This window comes from Nycticebus coucang, chromosome 11, assembly GCF_027406575.1.
Source record: "Nycticebus coucang isolate mNycCou1 chromosome 11, mNycCou1.pri, whole genome shotgun sequence".
Taxonomy (NCBI): Eukaryota; Metazoa; Chordata; class Mammalia; order Primates; family Lorisidae; genus Nycticebus; species Nycticebus coucang.
In genome coordinates, this window is record NC_069790.1 from 113,540,190 (window position 1) to 113,564,937 (window position 24,748).

At 45.5% G+C, this 24,748-nt stretch overlaps 1 protein-coding gene across 5 annotated transcripts; it reads right to left on the bottom strand.

Annotated features, from left to right (window-relative positions):
* On the bottom strand, window positions 1–24,592 carry TRPV5 (transient receptor potential cation channel subfamily V member 5). 5 transcript variants are annotated; one of them, XR_008383603.1, is made up of 16 exons: window positions 24,262–24,592; window positions 22,163–22,260; window positions 21,868–21,990; window positions 21,282–21,419; window positions 20,945–21,043; window positions 20,628–20,803; window positions 20,054–20,200; window positions 17,923–18,135; window positions 7,592–7,678; window positions 7,418–7,494; window positions 7,001–7,166; window positions 6,796–6,862; window positions 4,687–4,811; window positions 3,203–3,320; window positions 1,615–1,721; window positions 987–1,011 (listed from the first exon to the last, which is right to left on the bottom strand). XR_008383603.1 is itself a non-coding variant. In XM_053608630.1 (15 exons), the coding sequence occupies exons 1-15, from the start codon at window positions 24,387–24,389 to the stop codon at window positions 717–719; spliced, it is 2,046 nt and encodes a 681-aa protein (XP_053464605.1). In that variant the 5' UTR covers window positions 24,390–24,592; the 3' UTR covers window positions 1–716. The 5 variants fall into 5 exon arrangements, 3 of the variants coding, with proteins under 3 accessions (XP_053464605.1, XP_053464604.1, XP_053464606.1); XR_008383602.1 differs by having other exon boundaries at window positions 4,543–4,811; XM_053608630.1 differs by lacking the exon at window positions 3,203–3,320 and having other exon boundaries at window positions 1–1,011.
* Window positions 24,593–24,748: the final 156 nt, after the last annotated feature.

The following is a 24,748-nucleotide window of genomic DNA, read 5'->3' on the forward strand; positions in this document are numbered from 1 at the left end:
TTCACAAGTAGGAAGGAGAATATATTGGTCATCAGGTTTGGAGAAAGAAGAGCAGGGGCACTATTGTTTAATGGGTGTAAGAGCTTCAGTTTAGGGAAGAGCTTCCGCAGATGAATCATGCTGAATCCACTCAAGCCACTGAATTGTACAATTAAAAGTGGTTAATATGGTGAATTTTATGGGCCATGTGTTTTGCTGCAATAAAAAGAAAAAGAAGGTAAGGATAAGAAACATTTTTTATTGCAGTTTTGTAGTTGGGCTTTGGTTGCTAGGTGGGGAGAGAGTCTTGCAGGTTAGGGGAAAGGAAGGACCACAATCTGAGCGCCATGCCCAGCTCCTCCCACAGTAAACCCCGCAGAGCCAGAGGAGCCTCCAGCAGACGACTTTCTAATGGTCACATGGAGTGGTCCTAACGTTAATCCCACACCCTATTTCAAGTTTTTGTACCCAAGTCCAACTTTGGTCCAAAATATTCCTTTTTTCCAAAGATGTGGGTCTTCCTAGAACCCAGAAAATACTTGTAACAATGTATGTCCACTGGCCGTCTCCAGAAACGCTGATGTGAAGGGTGAGACCCGGCCCTGGGGGAATATACTGTCCACGCCCTCCCACAATAACAGGCAGGAAAGTTAGATACTTGCGTGGGCAGATGTTTTCCTGCTTGTCCCTGCTCCTGAGCCCACCTGGGCTCGGGTCAAGAGGAACAGGGATCCCACTCAGAGACGGTAGACCTCCTCTCCGTCCCCTTCGCCAAGGTCCAGGCCAAAATTCACATGTCCTATGGCATTTCGACGAAGGATCTCCCAGCCCCGGTGACTGCTGCTGCGGGACGTGGTGCGGGACAGGGAGGGCGTAGGGAGGGCAAGGGAGGCTCTAGCCAGGGTCCCACTGTCAGCCACGGAGAGCTGTTTCTCAGAAAACTGCTCCTGCCCGTCGTCCTTGTCTGGGCACTTGAACGCCTCCACATAGCGCATCACCCGCAGAGGGTTCTGAGTGTTGTGGTTCTCCACCCTGAGGAGGGCAAGAGGGAAGGGACTCAGTCGAGATAGGAGAGATGGGCCATGAGGAGAAGGGGAGGCGAATGTCTAGAAAACAGGGTTGAGAGGAAAGGGGAGAGAAGACACTTAGGACCAAGTGAAGGGATGGGGATTGGAGTGGAGCTGAACCAGGGACGGAGATTAAAGAGGTCAAGACTGTGTGTGCGTGTGTGTGTGTGTTTCTGTGCGTGCGCGCGCTTGCACAGTGCCAATATATGAGCATGCCAAAGAAAAAAATTGAACCAGTTAAGAGAAATGTGTCACGAGGATAAGGAGCCACAATTCAGGAAGTGGATGTGAGTGGAGTGGAGCCAGCTCAGGAGATGGGGTGGAGTATCAGCAGGAAGTTAGACCAGAGGCTCAGCCTGCTGGAATGGGGGTCAGGTCAGGTAGTAACAAGCCACAGGCAAGCTGGGTAATCAACACTCACTTTCATCCCAGGACACAAAGGCATAACCTACCTCACTTCCCGACCCTGAGGGGGACATAGCACTCTTGCTATCCTTCTGCCTTAGCTCTGCCCCCACCTCCCAGCTGCCCGGGTCCCCCCACCCCTGCACACAGACTGGGCACTCACCGCAGGAACCAGCGATCCCCCAGCCCATATTGGAGCCCACAAATCCCAGAGCGCGGCCACAGGAAGCGCGGCATCTTCCTCTCCAGCACCACCGTGGTGGCCACAACCTGAAAAGAGGCAAGAGGTGGAGGAAAAACTCAGAGCCTCAAGGTTCAGAGAGACACAGAGGCCATCAACCAAAGGAACCTGGTAGACAAGGATGCTAGAGGTCACCAGTGGGGACAGCCCCTAGATCAGCACCTGCTACCTGCTTCATTCCTCACAAAAACAGGGAAGATTTTTTATGAGTGTGTTGAATGAAATTGTGCCCCTCACATTTCTATTCAGATTCATGGAAAATGAGTCACTCCAAAGTAATCTCTATTTCCTCATTCGTAGAAAAGCCATAGACCAATTACCTTGATCTAAATAAAATGATTGAATAGAATCTCTATGATCTTGGGTGTGATATGATGCTGCTACTGTTCAGGGAATTTTCAGCACATGAAATATCCATATCTTAAGAAGGAGAAGAGTTAATTAATAACTGCACATCTGGCAGGGAAATTTCTAGTAGCATGTCCGTCACATGTTTTGTCCTTTGCTCAGCCCTCATTAATTGCTTAGATGAAATACGGAAAACAAGCTTATCAAATATTCCTGGGACACACGACTGGGAGGGATGTATAATATGTGAAGTGACGGAAGCAGGATGAAATGACTTCACCAGGCTGGAATGCTGGTCCAAAACCAAGAACATGAAATTTGAGACAACCAAGACTAAGGTCATTCATTTACGTGTAAGAAGCTGAACTCAGTGAGTCATGTAACAAAGACACAGGGGTTCTAGTTGATCATAAGCTTAATGAGGGCCAGCTATATATTTGCTAAAAGACCTGACTCAATTTTAGGAGCTTTTAATAGTATTGTGTCCAAAGCAAGGAGAGGCATGACCCCTCTTTGCAATGCACTGTTCCAATCTGATCAGGACCATTCTAGTTTTGAAGGAACTGTGACCTATCAGAGCATGAACACAAAAGTACAATCAGAATATGTTGGGACTGGGAAACTGTATGCATTAAAGGTGCTGGTAATCCTTAACATAGCAAACTCCTCACCTCGTGTTTTCCCACTCTTTTTCTTTCTCATTATCCCACACTTCTCTCAATTTCTCAGTTGTTCTAAGCCCTTTCGCATCTCAGGACTTCCAGGCAGTTAGTTCTGTTGCCCTGAATAGGTCTTCTTCTTTCCCTTGGAAAGGATGTTTATTGTTCTTGAGACACCCATTAGCCCCCTCCTTCCTCTGATGACAGAGCCAGTCTTCCCTTTAGGGAGCCACTCCTTCAGCACTCTCAGCCCACGGGTCAGAGCAGACAAGCTTCACACAGTCGTGGTGAATTATTCTCTTCTCTCCCAAGCCTCATCTCTCCCACCTACACCACTACTAACTATTCAGCCCTTGGTCTTCCATGAAATTCAAAGATGTGCCTATGATCCAAACTTGTTCCAATGAGTTGGCACTTAGAATGAATTCACTAGGGAAAGATGACTTTTTTTTTTTTATTCTCTTGAGCCTGAAGCACTCACTGCACGGCATCAGGAGCCTCACCTCACAGAAGACAATGTGAACGGGGCTCTTGGGACTGTGCAACACAGTGCACATGCTCATTCTTTTCAGGGTTCGAAGTTTCTAGAAGCTAGCTCCCAAACATGATGAGAAAGCTTGCCTTCAAAAGAGAGCAGAACAGAGAAAAACTGATATGAATGCAGGGATCTGCATTCTGGCTAGGAATTCCTAAAGTTAATTCTCTATGTTTTCCACTTGTGAGGACCAACACATCTTCATCCCACTATTTAACGAACAAAAAGGCTGGTTGAGTGTATTTGTCTATCCTGTAGTCAAAAACCATGATTGATACAAAGCTCACCCTCCATCCTTTCTCCTCATCCCTCTTAATTAGCTAGTCATTCCCCTTTAGAGTCTCATCTTAAATGTTCTTCCTCCCTCAGGAAAGTGTCTTCTAACTTTCAAGTCAGATCTCTGTTACAGGCTCTGCGTAGTGCCTTGTACTTCTCTAGGGCACTTTTGTTCCTATAATTTTATGATATTCTGTTAAGTCACTTGCTTCATGTCTGTCTTTCCAATTAAACTGTCAGTCTATGAGGGCACAGATTGTATTCGCTATGTTTATGCTTCTATCCCTAGCTTTTAGACATGTCCCAATAGACACCAAGCTCTAAATGATAATTGTTAAGGGACTAAAATGTCTGAGGGAATAAATAATGGTTACATGCAAATAGTTGCAAGGTGCTCATGTAGAAGAATGTGTTCTGTGTTACGTGAGGGGAAAAAACTGGAGCCAAAGAATAAAATTACAGTATGATCGGCTTCACCTCAGTGCAATAATAAAATATTTTAAAATATGGAAAAACTCACTCCTCCTAACCCCCATCCAAATGTATGAGATAATAAGGTCCTAATCAGCATTAAAGAAGATATTGAATGACATAGTTACCAATACATGATTGGTATGTTGACAAGAAGGTCACCTTGAGGAGCATTAAGGTCACTTCCAATTCTAATAATTTATTAGTCTATGATAACACAAAGCAAAAGTCATGGAGAAACATAAATGCATAGAAGCAAATAGAAGTTAAGGTCCAAATGAAAACTGGAATATGTAAGAATGAGACAGTTTTTAGTTCACAGGACTCTGGGATGATTGATTCCTGAATCCCTTTTTCATCTGTGATCAAAAACCCCACCTCTTACCTCCATCCTCCACTCTTTTCCCTGCATTCATCCACACATACTTCAGATTCTCAGATTTATACAAACCTCTATTGGGCTGTTCTATGACTCTCTTAAGAGACCATAACAATTCCCACTTTGATATTTCTCTCCATCCCCCTCCACTGAGCAACACTAGCTAACACTGATGAACTTACCTGGGCCCTCCAGAGCTCATCTCGCTCCTGGGCCACCCTCCAGTGTGTGTCACCCATCATGGCAATAAACAGGTTGAGCATAAGCAGCGTAGCAATGATGGCAAAAGCAAAGTTGACAATGCCAAACATGAAAGGCAAGTTCACCTCGTAGTTGGCAGGTGCATCAATGATGGTGAGGAAAAGCTCAAAGGTGCTGAACAGAGCCATGGGATAGTCATAGAATTCCCCTAAATTGGTTGGATCCTCTGTCTGGAAAATGATATAGAACGCTGTTCCGCCCAGGAAAAGGACACAAAAATGGGAAGATGGAGTTATCACAATTGCATGGACCTAGCATTCATCCTACCTCTGAAATATACAGCTCTGCACACACACAAGCACATACAATTACACACCTAATAAATAAATGTAGTTATTTGTGGAACTGGGTAACCCTAAGATGTCCTATGACTAAGTTCATTATTCTGGGGAATAGTGATGATAATACTTAGCCATTTAGCAAAAAAAGAAAAAAATTAGCATAAAAATGTGTATGTATTTGGATAATAAGTCACCTAACTGGTTTATACATTTCAGAAAAACAAATACTTAAAGTGAAAGTTATTACAATTATGCATGGAATCTCAGACAGAATACATGAAAGGGCCAAAGAAGAGTTCCTTTTTTATCCTGTTGGCCTCTCGATAATCATCCATTGCTCTGAGAGTCCCTTGGTGAACCTGGACCCTCATGGGAAAGTTATCCCTGCTCATTACATAGCCCCACTGGATGCCAGTGAGTGTCCTGGAAACCTGGGACAAGACCTTTTAAAAGGTTCTTCTCTGTATGGAGACCTGAAACTCAAACAAAGTGATCCCAACAACTGAAACAGGGTATGATCAAGCATTGCTTCCTTATTTATTTAAGATGAAAGCAAGTAAGGGTATTTTAAGGAATTCTGGGTATAGCACATCTACAGAAAAGTACTCTGTTGCCATTACCTCATTTTGTAGATTCAAATAGGGAAGGAGTGGGGTGAAAGAGTGCTTGAGGGCTCAAGGAAGTAGAGTACTCCAAACAGGGAGACCGCCCCAGTTTCCTGGTTCAAATTTTAGATCTTGGTGGATTTTTCTTCACCTACGGTTTTGTGGAAACCCCCATTGAATGGGAAATTCCTAAGGACAATAATAAGAGTCCTCTGTATTGAGTTATGGATTTTTAGAGTTTGGGAGGGTCTTCAAACCTAGTATCGGTTGTTGTCTGAGGGATGACCAGCTGCAGACACTGAGAAATGAATTAGTAGTGCAAGATTTGGCTCTCCAGACATGGTCTATTCTCTTTCCTCCTGTCCTTAACTCCCTTCTGCTCGCTTTTGCCCCCACTCCCTACCTGCCACTCTCTCTCTGCCTGTGCTCTCCAGCTGTACTTTCTCTTGTTCCCTGCCACCCGTCCACCCTGTGGCCTTGTCTCTGTTCTCCCAGTCTTTCTTCAGAACTCTTCCTTTTCCACCTCCTCTGTTTCTCTGTACCTACATTTTTGTTCCCTTTCTTTCAACTTTGAATGACCACATGTAGAGGAAGAGCATGTTATGTGTCATCAAATGCTTTGTTTCTTCTTCCTAACTATAAACATGGGAGTTAACTATTGCACTGTCTCTGTTTGCCCATACAGTTTTCTGAGAGCCATGTCTGGCCAGCCTGTCTTCTTTGATGTCTCTCTTTCCAAACACCTTTAATTCTACTCTAAAGATCTTGCTGGGTGGTTAGTCAATGTGCAAGTCATTGGGCCAGCCTGAGTGGCCCTGATCTTGTGACTATGGGTGTGCTTTTGAACTCACTTTCCAATAGGAAAAAAAGAAAGGAAAAAGAGGCCGGGCGTGGTGGCTTACGCCTGTTGTCCCAGCACTGTGGGAGGCCGAGGCGGGTGGATTGTCTGAGCTCAGAGGTTTGAGACCAGTATGAGCAGCAGTGAGCCAGAGTAGGACCCCGTCTCCACTAACAACATTAAAAACAGCCGGACGTTGTGGTGGGCATCTGTAATCCCAGCTATTGGGGAGGCAATGGGAAAGAGCATCGTCAGAGGAAGAAGAAAATGAACAACAAAAAAAAGAGTACTTCAAACGAAGAAGAATGAACAAGCAAGCTGAAATAAAAAATAAAAAATAATAAAAAAAAGAAAAACATCATGCAAATGACAAGTGAGAGCAAGAGCGAGTATAAACTGTTTGGAGAACTGGACCCTAATGATCTAGTGGAGGGGGGGACAATGACTTACCTGAGGCAAAGCCCAGGATGACCACAGCCATCAGCCAGCAGAAACGCATGAGGTCTCCAAAAATCATCTGCATGAAACAGAGAAGGTGAGGCCGGCTGGGACAATCCCTCTTCCATGGTCACTGAGCAGCTATTGCCAACAGATCAGAAGGTATCTACCTCCATCCCTCTGTCTGGAAAGGACCCAGCACTGGGAAAGCACTGACCTTCTGAATCATAATGGTGAAGGGGCCCAACATCTGGAATCCTCGGGCAAAGTACATGACACTGCACCAGCCCAGCACCAGGGCCAAGGACATGGGCACCACCTCCCCATTGGTGTTGGTGATCCGCATCACCATGGTCATCAGCACAAGCGAGGCATAGGTGATGCTGGGGAGAGCAGGCAACAGGGCAGTGAGGGGGTGTGAAAGTATTTAGGTCTTCTACAGCACATGGAGTAAGTTGGGTGGGACCCCCGTATGCAGGCTTTATATCTAAAACACACACACAAGTCACACAAGTCCACTAGAGAGAACCCCCCGGAGTGAGAATCACCTGAGGTCTAGACCCCAGAAAGTGAATGAGAAACCTGGAGATGGTCTGGTGAGAAAAGATAGGGACTAGAATTAGGGGACACTCACATGATGACATGAAAAGGTCCCCCGAGAATAGTCTGTCCAAAATATCGAGAAGCACCAACCCTGAAGATGTCTGGGATCTGGGGAGAGGCCAGTAAAACAAAAGGACAAGGTAGACTGCAGTTCAGTCTGGACCTCAGGTGGGTGACCCCGGCCTGGGTCCTACCTGCACCTCACCTCTAGGAGCAGGATGATCACAGCTCCGATAACGGTCAACAGTTCTCCTACCAGCCGGACCATATCGTGATGCGTCACATAGGCCTCCTGTGGGAAGAAATTCAGAAGTGCTTCCTCAGAGTCAAATCCTTTCAGGCACATGAGCTAAACCTGCCTATCTAAGATAATTCGAAGCTCCCCTAACCACTAGCATCTCTCCCACCTCCGCCTCCACCATATTTGCCATTGTAACTGACTCTGTGACCAGAAATGAATGTATACATCCAAAGTTTAATATGACTTACATATGCAGATGACTTGAGCTACCAGCTAGCAAAGTCATCTTTTGTATATATGTCGTAAGCAGTCATTTGTGATGTGTTTACTGAGAGGCTAAGAACAGATTTCAAAGCATCAGTTAAGACGGCTGAACCAACAGGAAGAGTTATTAGTGGCTTGGGATAATTTCAGCTATGTGGAAATTCCAGCTTTTCCAATCTCACTATGGCTCCCAGTAGGGATAATATACTGTAAATACAGCACAAAGTCAGGTTTCAGCCCCAGCCCAGAACGTACCATTGAGCACCATGGATATATTTATCGTGGTTTCATTGTGATTTGGCAAGATAGAAAAGGGCAGAAACACTATATGGATTTTAGCTTTGAGGAGGGGGATCCCTGCCTGCTCTGAGCAGTAGGTATAGAAGGTATAGGGACCAGCATCAGGGTGGGAATGAAGACTATTTTACTTCATTGCATGTTACTTCTCAGTAAGACTTCTACAACATTACTATAGGTATAGGTAATGTTATATCTAGGTAATGATAGAATTCTACATCAATGATCCTTAATTTGTTTGAAGTTATAAACCCACCTAATAACATAATAAAACTATGATCCCTTTTTCTGTAAAACTGTGTTCATGTAGAGTTAATTCCCACATGAACTTGTACAAACAATTTCACCACACTCAAGTAGCCTTTAGGCTTTGGAGAACTCTGTTTTTCTAGGTCACATCTTGAAAGTACTATACCCAAGGAAAGAGTTGAGAGTCCCTGGGGTCAGTAGGAAAGCTGATGATTGGAACTAGAAAGAATGAGAACCCTCGTTAAGCATGAGGACTGGCAACCATCCCTGCTTTGATAATAAATGGGGATCCTGTAAGCCTCTCTCCATCGGCACTATAGCAGCATAGCCAGTGGCCGGTCCAGAGAGAGGTGGAGCTTTTAAGTTGGAAGAGATCCCATGTGGTAGGAGGTGAGCTATGGAATAAGAAGGCACTCACCATGGTTGCCAGTGCGAGTCAGATCAGAAGACGCCAAGGATCTGGTCTTTATAGAAGAGTAGGACCAGATGCACTAACAGATGGTGGAAATGTTTCAGGTAAATGTTATGAAACTAAGAGAGACTAGGAAAGGAGTTATGGTCTACTTGCCCAGAGAACTCTGTGGTCCAACAGGTTGTATATAGACATCAGTCACCATTGTTTTGGTTTTAAAAATTGGCGTTTATCTCTCTTAAGAAACTGGTAAATTGTATTTTACCATATGATGGAATATGCCCCCTTTTACTTGCTTCCAAGGAATTTCAGAGTTCTTTTTTTGTCCTCAGCTCTAGCAACTATCTTTGAATTTCTTCTGCTCATTCCAGAAATTTAGTTCATGGACCACATTCTTTTCCTGTTGTTGTTTCTGTTTTTGTTTAGTTTTGTTTATTGTAACAGAGTCTCACTCTGTTGCCTGTGCTAGAGTGTCATTGCATCATCATAGCTCACAGTAACCACAAACTCCTGGGCTCAAGGGATCCTCCTGCCTCAGCCTCTTAAGTAACTGGAACTACAGGCATGTGCAGCTATGCCAGGATGACTTTTCTTTTCTTTTCTTCCTTCCTTCCTTTCTTTATTCCTTCCTTATTTTCTTTTTTAAATCTTTTTCATAGAGATAGATGTCTTGCTCTTGCTCAGGCTAGTCTCAAACTCCTGGCCTCAAGCAATCCTCCTGCTTTGACTTCCCAAAGTGGTAGGATTACAGACATAAGCCACCACACCCAGCCTACTTTTCTTTATATTAATGTTCCCACAGCATCTGTCTTTTATTGTTAAAATAGTCATCTCTTTCATGTAAGTGGGAAGAAAAATAAATACATTACTTAAGAAAAAAATTAAATATAGAAGTAACATAACTTCATCTATGCCATATAAGTGTCTGTATAACATTTTTTAATTCTTCTGAAAACTTTTTATATTAGTTGAGCTTTTCTGGAAGAATGCTACCAACCTTTTTTGTGTTGTTGTTCAAAAGAAAAAGGAATAACACTTAAGTTGGCCAGGAGAGCTGTGACCATCAGAGTGCCCCTGGAGGTCAGAAAGGGAATAGCATCAGCTAGGCTCTAGGAAGATAGAAAGTCAAACTCCAGGGAATGGAGATTGTTGGGTCACTAAACTCTACTGGTGGGGGTTCCCTGCACCAGCTCTTCTTTTCTTATTCAACAGATTTCTTTACAAGTAGGTATTTCCCTGCACGGATTCACCAGTGAGTAACCACGATGTCCAGTAACCCCAAGTTGTCCTTCAGCTCTGCCTAGCATCTGACTGCCTTGGGTAGCTACCTCTGCCCCCCACCCCACGCCCTCCCTAGGGTCTTTTCCCTTAAACCTGTTAAACTCAGCTGCAGGTGGTTATGCTTTCCTGAGAGTCTCTTCCTTGCTGCTCTCCAAGGCCAGAAGCCTTGTGTAGGGTTTCATTTGCTTTTTTTTTTTTTAATTGGTCTCTCTAGAACACAAAAGATAATATATATGTTAAGGTGCAACGAAACTAATGACAATATTGGGTTATTAAAATATTTTTCTTTTGTAAAAAATTTATTTTAAGAACTCCAGGTTTTACATTGAAATGTAATGGTTTAGGATACTTATAGATTCCAACAATGCTTTCAAAGGTAAAAAAAATTCAGAATTTCAAAAATGAAAAATGACATAGATTTAAATGATAGTGAGGAATCCTCTTTATTTAAGCACCTTTGCAACCCTATAATTAAAACCCAAACCTAAATTGGTAATGAATATTTCTTTTTATTCTTTGAAAATTATAAGATTTATCAGGGTAACTGGCTTATTGTACCCTCAATGAATCCCCAACAATAAAATAGAAAAAAAAAAAAAAAAAGAAAATTATAAGATTTTCCATCTATATTAAGAGGCTAATCCACAGTGCTCTAGACATGTGATCTTTATGCAAAAGTTTTGCACTCAAGATCAAGGTTATGTTCAACAATGTAAATAATCAGGTCATCATTCTCCAGTTCCTTGCAGCCACTCTCCCAGTTCTCTCTTCCCCTCGGTCACAAACCTACGGCCTTAAGGCAAACCCATGTCTTCCATCATCTGGTCTATTCAGCATCTATTTTCCCTCCTTTTACCCTCTCCTCACAATACTTCTGGACCAATCTTTCTAAAATGTCATCCATGGGGCTTCTCTGTTTGACTCCTTTCCCAGCTCCCCAATGCCTTCAGAATAAAAATTCAGGAGAGAGCGCAGTGGAGGGCACTCTTTAAATCTTTATCATTGCAGAAATTCATCAGATAATGTCTAAATTTATTAACAAATAGAGATGGAAGCATATTATCTATCCCAGGGGTGTGGAGGTGACGAATAAAAGAATAAAGAGCTAGAAGCAGGAAAATCCCAGGGAATAAGCCAGGGCAGGGAGAAGGGGCTGTCCATGTGCATGATTTTTAAATCATGTTTATGTATTCTCTTAATTAGAAAAGTTCATTGTGATATAAAGAAAAACAAATGAACCCAAATGGGCCCTGCCTCATGTCCTCATTCTCTGTGTGAGCCGTGGCCACAATGAGCTCCTGCAGTTGTGGTTTGCTGGGTCAGATCTTCACGAAGGCTGTGGCCTTTCCTTGGTTACCTTCCTTCACCACATGCACTTGGTTCACCCTGGCTTATGCCTCTCCTGGGTCACTTTTCCTTAATCTCCTTGCCCAGGTCAGGTGTCTCTCCTGTGGGCACATGGTGCAACCCTTTCCCCACACATTTCAAATGTCTGAGGACCCCATTGTGTCAGCAGAAGTCTTGGAAATCCCTGAGAGCAGGGACATCTCACTCCTTTTTACCCACAATGAAAAAAGTAATGGGTGCTCGATTAGTAAGAAGGGAAAGAAGGAAGAAGGGGAACCAGCAGCTGCATGATGATCTTCACCTGAGAGTTACAGAAGGGAGGAAAAGGGGAATCAGAAAGCGAAATTGGGGATGCTTATCTGGAGGCAAACGGGAGAAAGAACTATAACTAATAGGGCTTTTCTGAGATTTCCCAACTCTTAGCTCAAGGTCACCTAAACAGACTTACCCCCATCCGTTTTTTATTGACACAGGATCTCGCTCTGTCACCCCACCTAGAGTGCAGTGGTGTTATCATAACCTCCCTTTATAAATAAATATCTTCCAACAATGACTGAAATTTTTTACTTAACTGCATGGTTTGGAATTTTAGGAGTAGTCAAAAACCAAATCTACGTAAACTGGCTATTTGTGCTTCACTGAGAACAGGCCTGTGAGATTGCCCTTACTTCTCCGCTGGCTGAATTCATTGTCTTAAAGAAAACATCCTCCAGGAGTGGACATGGCAGAGCCTGGAGCAAATGGCCTGTGTGTACCCTGCGTCAACGCCAATGGGGAGTGGGATCATGCCAGAACAGCTGTGAACCAGCTGTCAACCCCAACCCTAAACCTTCTTATTCTTCCCCATGATCCCAGACTTGGAAAGGAGTGATATTTCCAGGAAAGGCCCTGCTGGCTCTTAATGCAGAGTTAGTTGGATTTTCTGAACTGAGCGTAAGTTACTAACCAAGGCTGCCCATCAAATTCAACCCAGAAGACTTTGTCACAACACACATGTCCACGCCAGCCCTGAGTTAGTTTGGATCAGAGATCTGGCATTTTCTTACAAAGCCCTGTAGGTGTTTCTCATAAGCACATCAAGTTAAAACTAACCATTGGGTCATAAAGAGAGAGACTGCTCCTGGGTCCCATGTTGATTTCATGTCGAAATCTCTGCATTTCCTCAGGACAGTCAACTTGGGGAATTGTCACTTTCTTCACAGGAGTCCTTACCCATTCCCCTAGGATTATGACTTTCCTCAAATACCAATAGGTTAACCACATTAAAAAAAAATAATGCTAATTATCAAAAACTAGAGAATAAACAATGCTCAATAGCTCAGGAGCTATGGGAGGGAGTCCTCCCATACCTCCCATACACCCCCAGCACTCTATCCCTCACCTTGACCAGAAAGCATTGAACATGGCCAGATAAAGGTAAAAATGGCAGCTCCAGCTAGCTAAGAGAGAAGACAGAGATCCACCAAATCACTGTGGAAGGAGAAGTAACTTCTGTTCGTATTTAAAGGTGAGTATTCTGAAGCAAATAGTCCTGCACTCCAATCCCAGTGCTGCCCTTGCTACCTGAGTGTCTTTGCCAAAGTTAAGAGATTAACCTCAGATTCACCATTGTGAAAGTAGTTATAATCACTTTTACTTGTTAAATATGAGGATTAAATGCTGTAATGCTTTACCAGCCAAAACGTGGTCCACAGAATGACAACATCAGCCTCCCTGGCAGCTTGTTAGAAATGTGGAGTCTCACATCCCACCCTAGCCATGCTAAGATGTTAGAATCTGCATCTTAACCATATCTCAAAGGCATGGATAGATGTATATCAAGTGCACAGAATGAGCTGAGCACACAGTGATGCTGCTTTTATTTGTTGGCACCCTGCTGGTCCTCATCACTTTCCCTGTCTTTAATGTGCTGTGTTCCACAGGGAGTAGGTGGACACATGAACAAAACTTTTTAGAGTTGGAGATCAATTGCTTTTTTAACTACCCATGGTGCTTTGGCTTGAGCATAACTTATAATAAATGGTGATGTGTAAAAGGGTCCACATCACTGATTATGGCAGCTAGAAGAAAGGATGGAAACCAAACTGTCCCTCCTGAATTTTCTCTCGCTTCCATAGCATTCAACCCATCATGCAACAGGGATGATCTCACTTTCAGTAAGTCTCCTGATGCTGACTCCTTACCTCCATCTCCCCATCACATTCCTGGGTTCATCCTCCATGACTTCTTGCTTGCTAAACTGTAATCCTGACTGGTCTTCCCAAATCTGCTCTCTACCCTGCTAGCAAAGTCATTTTTCTAAAACAAAAATTGGGTCAAAAGTCCTTCTGAGCTTCCCATTACCTTGGGGGATAAAGATTTTCACAGCCTGAAAATCTCTGCACAATCTGAGGAGGACCTACCCGTGTACCTTCACCCAAACTTGAGAGGCACCCACACAAGCTCCATGTGCACCAGAGAGTCTTTGCTCAGTCCTTAGACCTGGGCAACATACCTCTCTGCCTAGAACTCTCTTTCTTGTCCTTCAATCTGTTTTCAGACCTCAGCTCAGTTTCCTTCCTTAGACACCTTCTCTGGCCTCACAAGGCCCTTTTTATAAGGTCACTTAGCACTCTTTTCTTTTTATCATCCTACAAAGCAATAACATGAACAATAACAATCATAGGTTATAATGAAATATCTGTTTACATGATCATTTGATTAATGTAAACCTATCTGAAAACCCCCGAAAGGCAGAGATCACATGAGTTTTGCTCAGACCACAGCTGCTGAATTGCCAACACCTAGAGCAGTGTTCAGTCTTTTATGAGGCTCTCAGTAACTATTTGTTTAATAAATGAGTTAGTGAAATGTTTCTGGTAAAGGAAAAAGCAAAGAAGATCTTGAGGATATCTTTCTTTCTTTCTTTTTTTTTTTTTTTTGGCAATTTTTGGCCGGGGCCAGGTTTGAATCCACCACCTCCAGTATATGAGGCTGGCGCTCTACTCACTGAGCCACAGGTGCCATCCCTTGAGGATATCTTTTATAAGAGACAAGGAGGGGATGTGATGATGGAAGATCAGTGACCTCCTAGGAGGAGGAAACAGTGTGCCCGGAATCAACATGAGCAAAGAACGGGAGTGGGGCTGAGCAGATCTCAGAGATGGAGGCCAATGGTTCTCAATCCTGGCTGAACATTAGAAAGAGTTTGTTGAAAATACCAAGTTGCTCAGGGCCTCAACCTCAAACATCTGACCTATTAGGTGTGGGGTATAGCTAGGGAGCCAGCCATCTTACCAGCTTCCCAGGTTTCTAATGTGTAAGCTTGGTTAAAATCCACGGATCTAGCAGGAGGAAGGCTTTGCCCAAGGTCAAACAACTGTTTTTCAGTGGTAGGACTAAAGCCCAGGCTGCTTAACTCCTGGACTTTCAACTTTTTCCTCACCTGGAAACCTGAAAAAACTAGTACTATCGTGCACACTGCTCTGTCTAAACCAAGAAGAATGAATGGAGTTAGGAAATTAACCCTGATTAATACAGTTCTTAGGAAATCCTAGGAAAGCAGAGATTTTTAGGATAGCTGAAAAATGAGGAACCTTAGTCACTAAGATATCCCCCAAACTGGATAGAGATAAAATAACTTCATTTTTACATATATCAACTTTTGCATAGCTTCTGCTACCTCATAGAAATAGAGAAACTTGTTTTATTTCATTTCAACTGTCCTGAGACAGTGTTGCTCTCATACAATCCAAGATGTTAAACTATAAGGCATCTCAGAGGTTGTGGAGCCCAGCCATTTCCACAGACTCTGAAACATACCCAAAAGAAATCCTACAATGACCAAGAGCCCTGTGCTTTCAGAGTTATTAATATAATTTAATATTGAAGTATTCATTCATCCAAGAAAAAGTTTCACCAGCTAACTAATATGTCAACAATTGAATTCTTCAAGTCAAGAAACACTGCATTTGTGCATTTTCATTTTTTCTAAAACTTTCAAGTAATTATAAAATATATAGGAAAGAAAGAGAATTTACCATTTTAACAATTGTGGTATTGGCCCAGCGTGGTGGCCCACATCTGTAATCATAGCACCCTTGGAGGCCGAGGCAGGTGGATTGCCTGAGTTCATGGGTTCAAGACCACCCTGAACAAGAGCAAGAGCCAGGTATTGTGGCAGGTACCTGTTGTCCCGGCTACTTGGGAGCCTGAGGCAAGAGAATTGCTGGAGCCCAGGAGTTTGAAGTTGCTGCAAGCTAAGACACCACAGCACTCTACCAAGGGTGACAAAGTAAGACTCTGTCATAAATAAATACATAAATAAATAAATAAACAAACAAACAAATATTGTGGCACATTATAGGAACAGAATCATTCAAACCATGGTGATAAGTTTGGGAGCCACTGATGTAATCCAAACTGACTTACTACTGAATGGGAGGAACACAGACATTCCATAAACTCCAGATGGAGGGGTTAGGGTTAACTCCAAAGAACAGGGACCTTTCCTTTTTGTTCTGAACTGTCTAAACCCATACAGCAGCAGTATTAACTGTCCTCTTTTCCACCAAGAAAAGAATATTTGAAAGTCCAGAGTCTTCTATTTGGGCTTTTACTTAAGCAAGAGGCAAAAGGGTAAAAACACTAACAAGAAGGAAGGAATGAAGAAGATAGGAGGCAAGAAGGCTGGCTAGGGGCCATAGCTTCAATCATGACTCCCCTAGTCCTGAAGCAAAAGGAGGAGACCTTTTAAATGTAATTTAATAATCTGGGTCAAGGAAACTGTACATGAGTTCTATCTCAAAGAGAAAGAGACATAGAAGGAGACTTCCAGGTAATCAATCGCTCAGCGCTGTGCAAGTGCAGGTTAGAACACTACTGCATTCTAAATACAGAAAATTTCCAAGTAAGTTTGAGACAAAGGAATTTGGCAAAAACACATTGACAAAACAGCAGCAGTAGCATTGGAAAAGTTCAACCCCCTCCCCCAACTTGTTTATGTTCATACACAGTCTCCATAATTAGTCTCTCCCGCATCCCACTTGGCCATCTCCTGAATGTCCTTATTCCCCTTATGTGGTCTCCACACCAGGGACAAACTTCATGCAGACTGAGATGCATGGAACACAACCTTCCCCGAGCACCCCATGAGACACTTTGGGGCTTGTCTTCCCAGGTAGAAATCCTAACTCATGAGAGACAACAGCTATGGATACTTGAGTACAAGATGGATGGATGGATAGATAGGTAGGTAGATAGATAGATAGATAGATAGATAGATAGATAGATAGATAGATAGATAGATAGATAGATGATAGATAGTAGTTAATAGATATATGGTAGATGAGAAATAGATGGATAGATAGATAGATATGCGATTATAGAAACAAGAGAGATGGATGTCCTTGCTACCTTGGTGTTCCCTGAGGCTCTTTCTCCTGTTCTTTCTCTCCGTGCAGGCCACTGTCTCAGCAGGCCACTGTCTCAGGGTCTGTGTTTCTTGACTATAGGAAGTTTATGTTCCCTTTCTGATCCAAACTACCCCCCTTTTCTAGTTCAGACTGAGACATACTTATTTTCCACAATCCTTTCTCCATATGGATAGAAATCTCCAGTCACTCAGCTTTTACTTGCTTTGCAAAATTCTTCTTACCCTATCCTTTGCTCCCTGTCCACATGCCTGCATTGCCTTTTGGCTAGTTTTAGCTGACCACGAAAAAATGCTAGTAATCCATGAAAGAGGCAACCCCCAAATGTAGGTACATTTGTGGAATATATATATTTGTTCATAAGTGCTCATCAGTCTACTCATTTTCTTGCACACACAGAAGGTTGTACTCCCTTCAGTAACAGATTTTCACACTTACTCCACATCTCTAATCAGTTCTCCTCACTTCCTCAGGTCAGCCTTGGCCATCACAACAGAAAATGGCAGCCCACGACAGGAAAAGAAACCTCAGAGAATACTGACATTAACCTCTACCCAATCCAGGTGTCCTTCTGTAGAGGATCTGACAGGTGGTCAGACAACTGGTGCATTATTGCATATTGACAGTACCCAGGAGAAGACACCTACAAGGATCTGTGCTACCCTAATATACTAGAAACAGACACAGAAATGGACTGGGAGCACCGTTTTCCTCCTTTTGAACAATAGAATTCCCCTTGAACACACCACTGTATAAATTACAAAAAAATTCACAAACAGATAGCGCTGTGCATACCAAGATCTCTTTCAAAGTTTGTGTGAGAAAATTCACAGCTCCCGGAACAAATGCTCTTTTACTCACTAAGCCCTGTCTTCAGACCCCTGGTCTCATGTTTAATTTCTACCCAGACATTTAGGAGCCTGTGACTGCTGGTGCCTACTGGGTGACGTCTTTCCTGGCTAGCATTCACTCAGGTCTCCTGAGCCATCACCCCATGCAGCCACTCCTTTTCATCCTCTGCAGAGAAAAATCACCTGTAGTAACTTCTGTTGGAGGATGGTGTTATCTCGAGAATTAGTGCGGTTGCTGCCACGGAACTTGAGAGGACGGTAGATGCAGCACGTGGTGAAACACGCCATGTAGAGTAAGTACAAGGCCCCCAGCATGCAGAAGTATGGCCGCCCATATCTGTTCCACTTGAGGCTCACCAGCTCCTTCACAGGGGTCTGTTCCAGGATCTGGCGAGCCTGCCATGGAAGAAGAGTGAAGCCTGAGGTGACCAACATTGTCAGGAGGGTTGGGTTTTTCACAGGGCCTCAGAGGGGCAGGAAAGTAACCATCACTACCAACATTCATGCCACTAATGAGTCATTTCTTTGACAGACAACTAGTAAATTTCTGTTGAATGCTGAGCCATGAGCTAGTGCTAAAGATAAACGATTACAGAAGTCAGCACAAGGCACCATGAGCATCCTGAGGATTTAAAGGATGAGTAGTCATTAGTTGAGTGAAGGAAGAGGTAGGAAAGATCACATCATAAAGCAGCAGCAGTTGCCCGGGCAGGAAGGTATGAGCAACCACTACCCATTTGCAGTCGAGGTATGGTTGAAGACATGGGAGAGTCTTCTAGAAGCGATGGGCAGAAGCTATGACTCATGAAGTAGATAAGGGCTAAATCTTTATGCATTAGGAACATCAAGGTAGAAAGTTTCCATATTTTTTCTAAGTGTATGGAAAGCAGTTGTGGAGTTCAAGCAGAGAAGTAGTCAGTTTTTCTCTAGAAATATTGTTGGGCCAGAGAAAAGCAATAGACGTTACAGGTGGTAGGATATAATGTAAGCCAGGTGGGATGGTGCTCTGATACAAGCAGACAAGGAGAGAGAGGCTAAAGGCACAAATGAGAGGGGGCAATGGGTGGGAGGAGGCATCTGAGAAATTAGGAAAAGGCAGATTCAAAGTCTTCAAAGTAAGTGAACTAACCATTAACAGAAAGAATATCTTTTCCATCGAAACTGGAGGGAAGAAGAGAGACAGCAGCCAGTTTCTAGACATGGGTGGCAGTTCCAGGGAGGAAGTGGAAGAAGCCCCGGCTAGAAAGCCTATATTTTTGTCATACAGTAGAAGTCTGTATGACAAAGAGAATGGAAGGGGAAGGTGGTTGGGGACATGAAAAGAGGCTATAAAAAAAAATTTATATGTGACCCAAGACACATACAAAACCAACAGAAACCTTCAGGAGAATATTCAGAGCTAGCTGAAATTGTTCAAGGATCCGAGGTGGTAAAATCCACACAGACAGATTCAAGTTTTAATTTCCTAAGCATCCTCCCCCAGGCATATCTATTTCCAGGAAACAGATCTACTTTGAGAAAGATCACACAAACTGGCCACTCAACTTTTCTTCTATTCCTTAGTATTAGTAATCATTCATGTTTTGTCACTCGATAAGGAATTTCCCAGGAAATTATCAGGTGGTAGATAAACAATAGAAACTATAACTTGCCACTCTCACAGAGGTCCCTAAATGCCAACATTTTCTCCTCTTTACCAGATTTTAACAAATTTTCCTTTCTCTCCTCTCATTGAAGCCAGCCCTGTGGTCTATGTCTTCCTCCCTCTCTAAAAAGTTCTCAATATTCTCATCTTCCTGCTGACACCCAACTTTTCCTCTAACACCTTCTCTGGCCCACCCAGGCCAAGTTTACCCTACCTCAATTTTGCTACCCCTGTAGCTACACACACTCCTACTACAGCATATATTTTTCTGTATTGTATTTATCGAGGACAGAAACCAAGAACTGAGGAACCTTACTAACAGTAACTGTGTTGTATTTATATCTCCATTCTCAGTTCCTTATACAGTGCATGGATACAGAAAGTGTTCAATATGCTGAATGAATGAGTGAAAACAGCTCTCATTTCTAGAGTTCCTCTTCTGAAATATCAGAATGAGAAAGGCAGGTGGAAGGACAAGACTAAAGAGAAATGACTCAAGAGGGGAGTATGAGCTGGGCTTCCCCCAGCAGGTCCCAGGACACCACACCCACCTCCACCTATTATGAGACCAGGAGTGTCGCATGTCCAGAATCCTAGCGAGGGGACAGGCTCTGCACAGACACTGAGTTCCCTCCCATGACAGTGCTCAATCCTCCTTGGCATCCATACCTCCCGTTTATTGGAGGAGACCACAAGCTCTAGAAAGGACAGCTCCTCTCCCCAGGAGTCAATCTCCGTGAGGTCATAGAGGGTGGAGGTCAGCGGGCCCCACGTCCACTGGATGTGTTTCCGCTTCTGCATCAAGTGCTGGAACATCTGAGGGAGCACCGGGGTGAGTCAGGGGTCAAGGTGTAGGGAGCTGGTTCGGTGGAACAACATGACCGGATGACGCCAGTCCCCTGCTCCTTGGGACAGACAGAAAGGGGGGAATGGGCAAGCTTCTGCTCTGAACCTCGCTCTTTTTGTCATCTTTCTTCTCCACAAACCCCATAGATCTCTGAAAGCAGAAATCAGATGAAGGGAGCAGAGGTTTGGATTTCCATAGCAGATACTCTGGGGCCAGATTCTTAAATCCTCCAAGTAAGGAACCCTGAGGCTGAAGGTTCTATGATGGGATAGAAGGTAAGGGCAACTACTTTGTGAGAATTTGGAGAAAGTGGGGGTTTAGAAAGACCCATCCTTCACATTCACTTGTTCCCAGAGCCAGTAGGGTAAGGCGACACAGGCAAGGATGTGCCCTCACCACAGTGTTGCCCTCCACTCCAGCCAGCTTGAAGGGGGTGAGGCCCTGGTGGTTGGGCACAGCTTCCAGGGGTCGCAGGTGGTCTTTAAGGCCATCATAGGACAGCAGAAGATTGTACATCTGACAGGCAAAGGTTTTGTTGGGCTGGAGAACGAGGATGTGCAGCACTGTGTTTCCTGGGGAAGGACATGGGGTGTCATGGGGCCATTGGCAGAGTGTCTCTGATGTCCCCATCCCCACCTGGGGTGGACCTGAGGTCCCAGCCTTCCCCATCCCTCTACCCACAGTCTGGCTCCCCTCCCTATCCTAGCTCTTACCCAAGGAGTCCTGGGCCCGGATGTCGGCTCCATGCTCAATGAGAAGCCGCACAATCTCCTCACTGCCCACGCAGGCAGCAAAAGACAGAGGGTGCTCTCCTGGGAACACACGGGGCACCATGGCAGGAGAGCACAGGACAGTGAGATGGGAGGGGCTGTCTCCCCCAAATGCCTCCCACCCACACACACATCTCAGCTCGGGGTCTGGGGGAAACTTGTGTGGCAGAACCAGAGGAAGGGCTGTGAGGCGATTGGCCTTGGGCCTAATTAAGCCCCAAATGGCTGCCCTTGGCCACCTGTCAGCTGCCCATCCTCCCAGCCTGGGCCCTGCTCTCACCGAAGTAGATGAGGTTGCGGGGACAGTAGTGGAAGGCAGCACCCGTAGCTCTGGCAGAGACACTGGCCCCATGGGCCAGCAGGGCTCTCACCAGGTTCACGTTCTGGTTCACGATAGCAATGTGCAGTGCAGTCTGACCTGGGCCAGAGACAGTCAGCAGTCACGGGACTGTTGTGACCCCAATTCTCTCTCCTCCTCTTCTCCCATGCAGGAGGTCCCTGACAGGTCCTTTCATGGACTTCTGCCCTGGGCTTGGCAGGAAAGCCTGGAACTGAGGGCGGTTCATCCTCAGGCTGCCCTGCTCATGGCACCTGCCCATCAGGGGACACGCTATAAATGTAATCACTCTTGTGTTGCTCTCAGTGAAAGAAATATCAACATGTCCTTCAGTGACCATGAGGGGACTGAGAGGAGACACTAAATGGTGAAAGGAAGCTATGAGTGCTAAATGCCAGGGAGAGACCTTTGTATTCTTTCACCTTGAGGAGCTTCACCCCAACACACCCTTCTGAGGCCCATCTTAAGAGATGACAGCACACCCTACCCTACGACGTGTCCGCCTGGGATTGCTGAGCATGGTGCTCACCTACAAAAGGCTCACACAATGTGGGCTCCTTGGCCAGCTCTGGGGCAGCCTCCATCAGCACCACAGCAGCCTCCAGGTTATCATAGAGGGCTGCTACGTGCAGCGCTGTTTCCCCCAGGCCTCCTGGAGTGGAGCAAGACAGGAATGTCAGACACTCCCCAGCCTCCCTGAAGAAAGGTGCACCAGGCTCCAGAGGCACCCTTGAAGGCCCCATTGTGAAAATTCTTGAGTGCTGGGGTAGGGGGTGAGCAGGTGCTTCTGTCCCCACCTCCCTCCCCTTAAACTCAGATCCCACCTCTTTGCCAAAAGTCACAGGCTCGATTCAGCAGAAGTTGCTTAAGGACAAACAGGTCATTTTCCTTGGCCGCCTGAAGCAGTGGGGACTCTCGAATTCTGAGGGAAAATGAACACAAGTTCCGTAGAGACAGAGTCAGAATGAGGCCAGGAGCAGATAGGATCAGAGACATTCTCTGTCTAAAATGGACACTGATTCACACAGTGTATAGTAACGGACTGGAGTGAGGTGTCTGCTGGACTCACATGACTGAGGGCAGACTTGAACAAGGGCCAGTCTCAGGGGCTGCCCCTGGGCTCAGCAGCCCCTCCCCTGCCTCCCTTGGGGGTGGGCCTTGCAGCTCAGCTGGTTGGGAGGAGGGTTCCTAGAAGGGGCTGGCACCTGAGCAAGGAAGGCCTGGAGTCCAGAAGGGGTGGCCCGAGGGTCCCTGAGCAGAGGTCCTAAGCCTTTCCAAATACATCTGAGCTGAACAGATGGAGCAAGTGGAAGAGAGGGCAATCTGTGAACTGTTAAAGTTCCGACTACTCCTTGGGGCTGTTTAGATACACAACCCTGCTGAGAGTAGAGAGCTCTGGGGGTAAGGTAGGGGGGAAAGCTGTTTATTTTGTATCATACCCTTAGGTGCAAGGGTCTAAATAACCTTGTTTATTTGGGCCCTTCATTGCCCAAGAAGGTGGTTGAGATAGTTCCCCAGCAGGACATCTCTTAGTTAATCTTTTGTTTCTCCTGTATCTCTTGAAACTAGCAAGAGATAAAAGCGGAGCCTGTACTGGTAGGCGCCTGTAAGTGTGGACTCTAGAGCAAACGTGGGGTCTGGTTGGGGAGACCAGAGGAGACAGAGTGACCAGCTGCTGTGTTGGCCTTCCCCACCCCAAGTTATTTTCTTCCAATAGCCCCTAGGAGCCAGAGAGAAGAAGTGTTTTACTTAAAAAAGCTTTTTATCTAAAGGTAGTTTAGAAAAGTGGGGAATGAGAAGTCAGCCACCTGCCTCATGTCATCCTGTGCCTCAATCCCAGGGAGCCATGTGTCCATGACCAGTCCAGGGTGGCCAGGGCTGGGATTCTGAGTTCACCCTGTCCTCAGGCCACTCCACAAAGCCCCTGCCTCCGTGGTCCCACTGCCTCTCCTCTAGCTCTGTCAGACCACTGGTGATACTCTAAAGGGGAATGTGGACAGGTCAAAGATCCCATCACAGGTTAGATGGTATGGGAGGTAAGCAGACAGTCTTGCTGGAGTGAGGGCTCAAGGCACTTGGGGCAGGTGCAGTGCAACCTGCACATGCAGGACCCCTTCCCATCGGCCCACCCACCTGTTCAAAATCACCAAAAATTTCATGATGGAGATATCAGGGGATTGCACCAAGGACAGGGCTCTTCTGTAGCACAGGGGCAGGGGGTGGGAGGGCTGTGTGACTGCCAGTGCCTGCTCACCACACGCTCCAGGCTGCAGGATGGTCCCTGCCATACTGCTCTTCCTGGGTCCATGAAATGATCTACCCCTAAGTGTATAAGCCTGGCCTGACCTGAGAGCTCCCTGGAGCAGACATGGCCTTGCTCCATCTGCCTGTGCTCGGAACACAGCACCCCACTTCAGCAGACTCCACAGAAGGTAGATGAAGGGAACTCAGAACCCTCTAGCATCACCTGATCTGCCCCTCTCCACTGGTCAGGGTGTCACAACCTCTCCCTCTTTCCCACTAGTGAGCTTTCATTCAAACTTAGGGCAAGGTCTCTCTCTCTTCCCCCACCCATCGGATGGGATCACAGCCCTTCCATAGTAGCCGGCCTTGCCTCCCACCTCACCCCACACACCTGACCTTTTCTTCTGGTCCTATTTGGTCCCCTCATTCCTCCTTCTACAAAGTAGGCAGGTTAGAGCCCTGACCCTCATGCTGTCCCTGTCGTATGGCATGTGGTTGTGAAGTGTGTCTACAGGCAAGGTCTCCCCATATGGCCCCAAATCATACCCCTCCACCACCAATCAGAGGGGCCAGCTGGGGTTTGCAGTGGGAAGGGAAAGGTTTTCCAAGACCGCTCTATCAGGGTCAGAGGGTTTGAGGAACAGGGTAGTGGGGACCCAGGTGTCCATGGGCAGCTCACCTCTTCTGTTGCAGCATATAAGCCTGGTCCATGCGTTCCTCCCAGTCTTCCTCTCTGACCATCCAGTAGAACGGAAGTCTCTGGGGCTGCAGCCAGGGCCCTTTGGCCTTGGGTGGGCAAGCCTCCATGTCCTTTCCTTACAGGTGCTGGCAGGTTGTAGGAATGTGACAAAAGGAACACGTCTCTGATGGCAGCAACCGAGGAGGTGAGGTCTGTTTGGGGCTGGGAATTTGAGTGAGTGTATCTCCCTCGTGACTTGTGTGCACAGTGTGCAGTGTGTGGTTGTGAAGTGCATGCACACGTGTATGTGAGGGAGAGCATACAGTGAGGGGTTGGCCGCCCTGCCTAGGGAGAGGTGCTCTTCTGGAGGGAAGAGAGCATTTTATGAGCTAGAGCCCAGGGGGGAAGGAGCTGGGAGGGAAGGGAGGGAGGAGTGGGTTTCTTGCCATGGGCTGGAGCGGCTGAGACTGGGAGAAGCTGAGGGGTG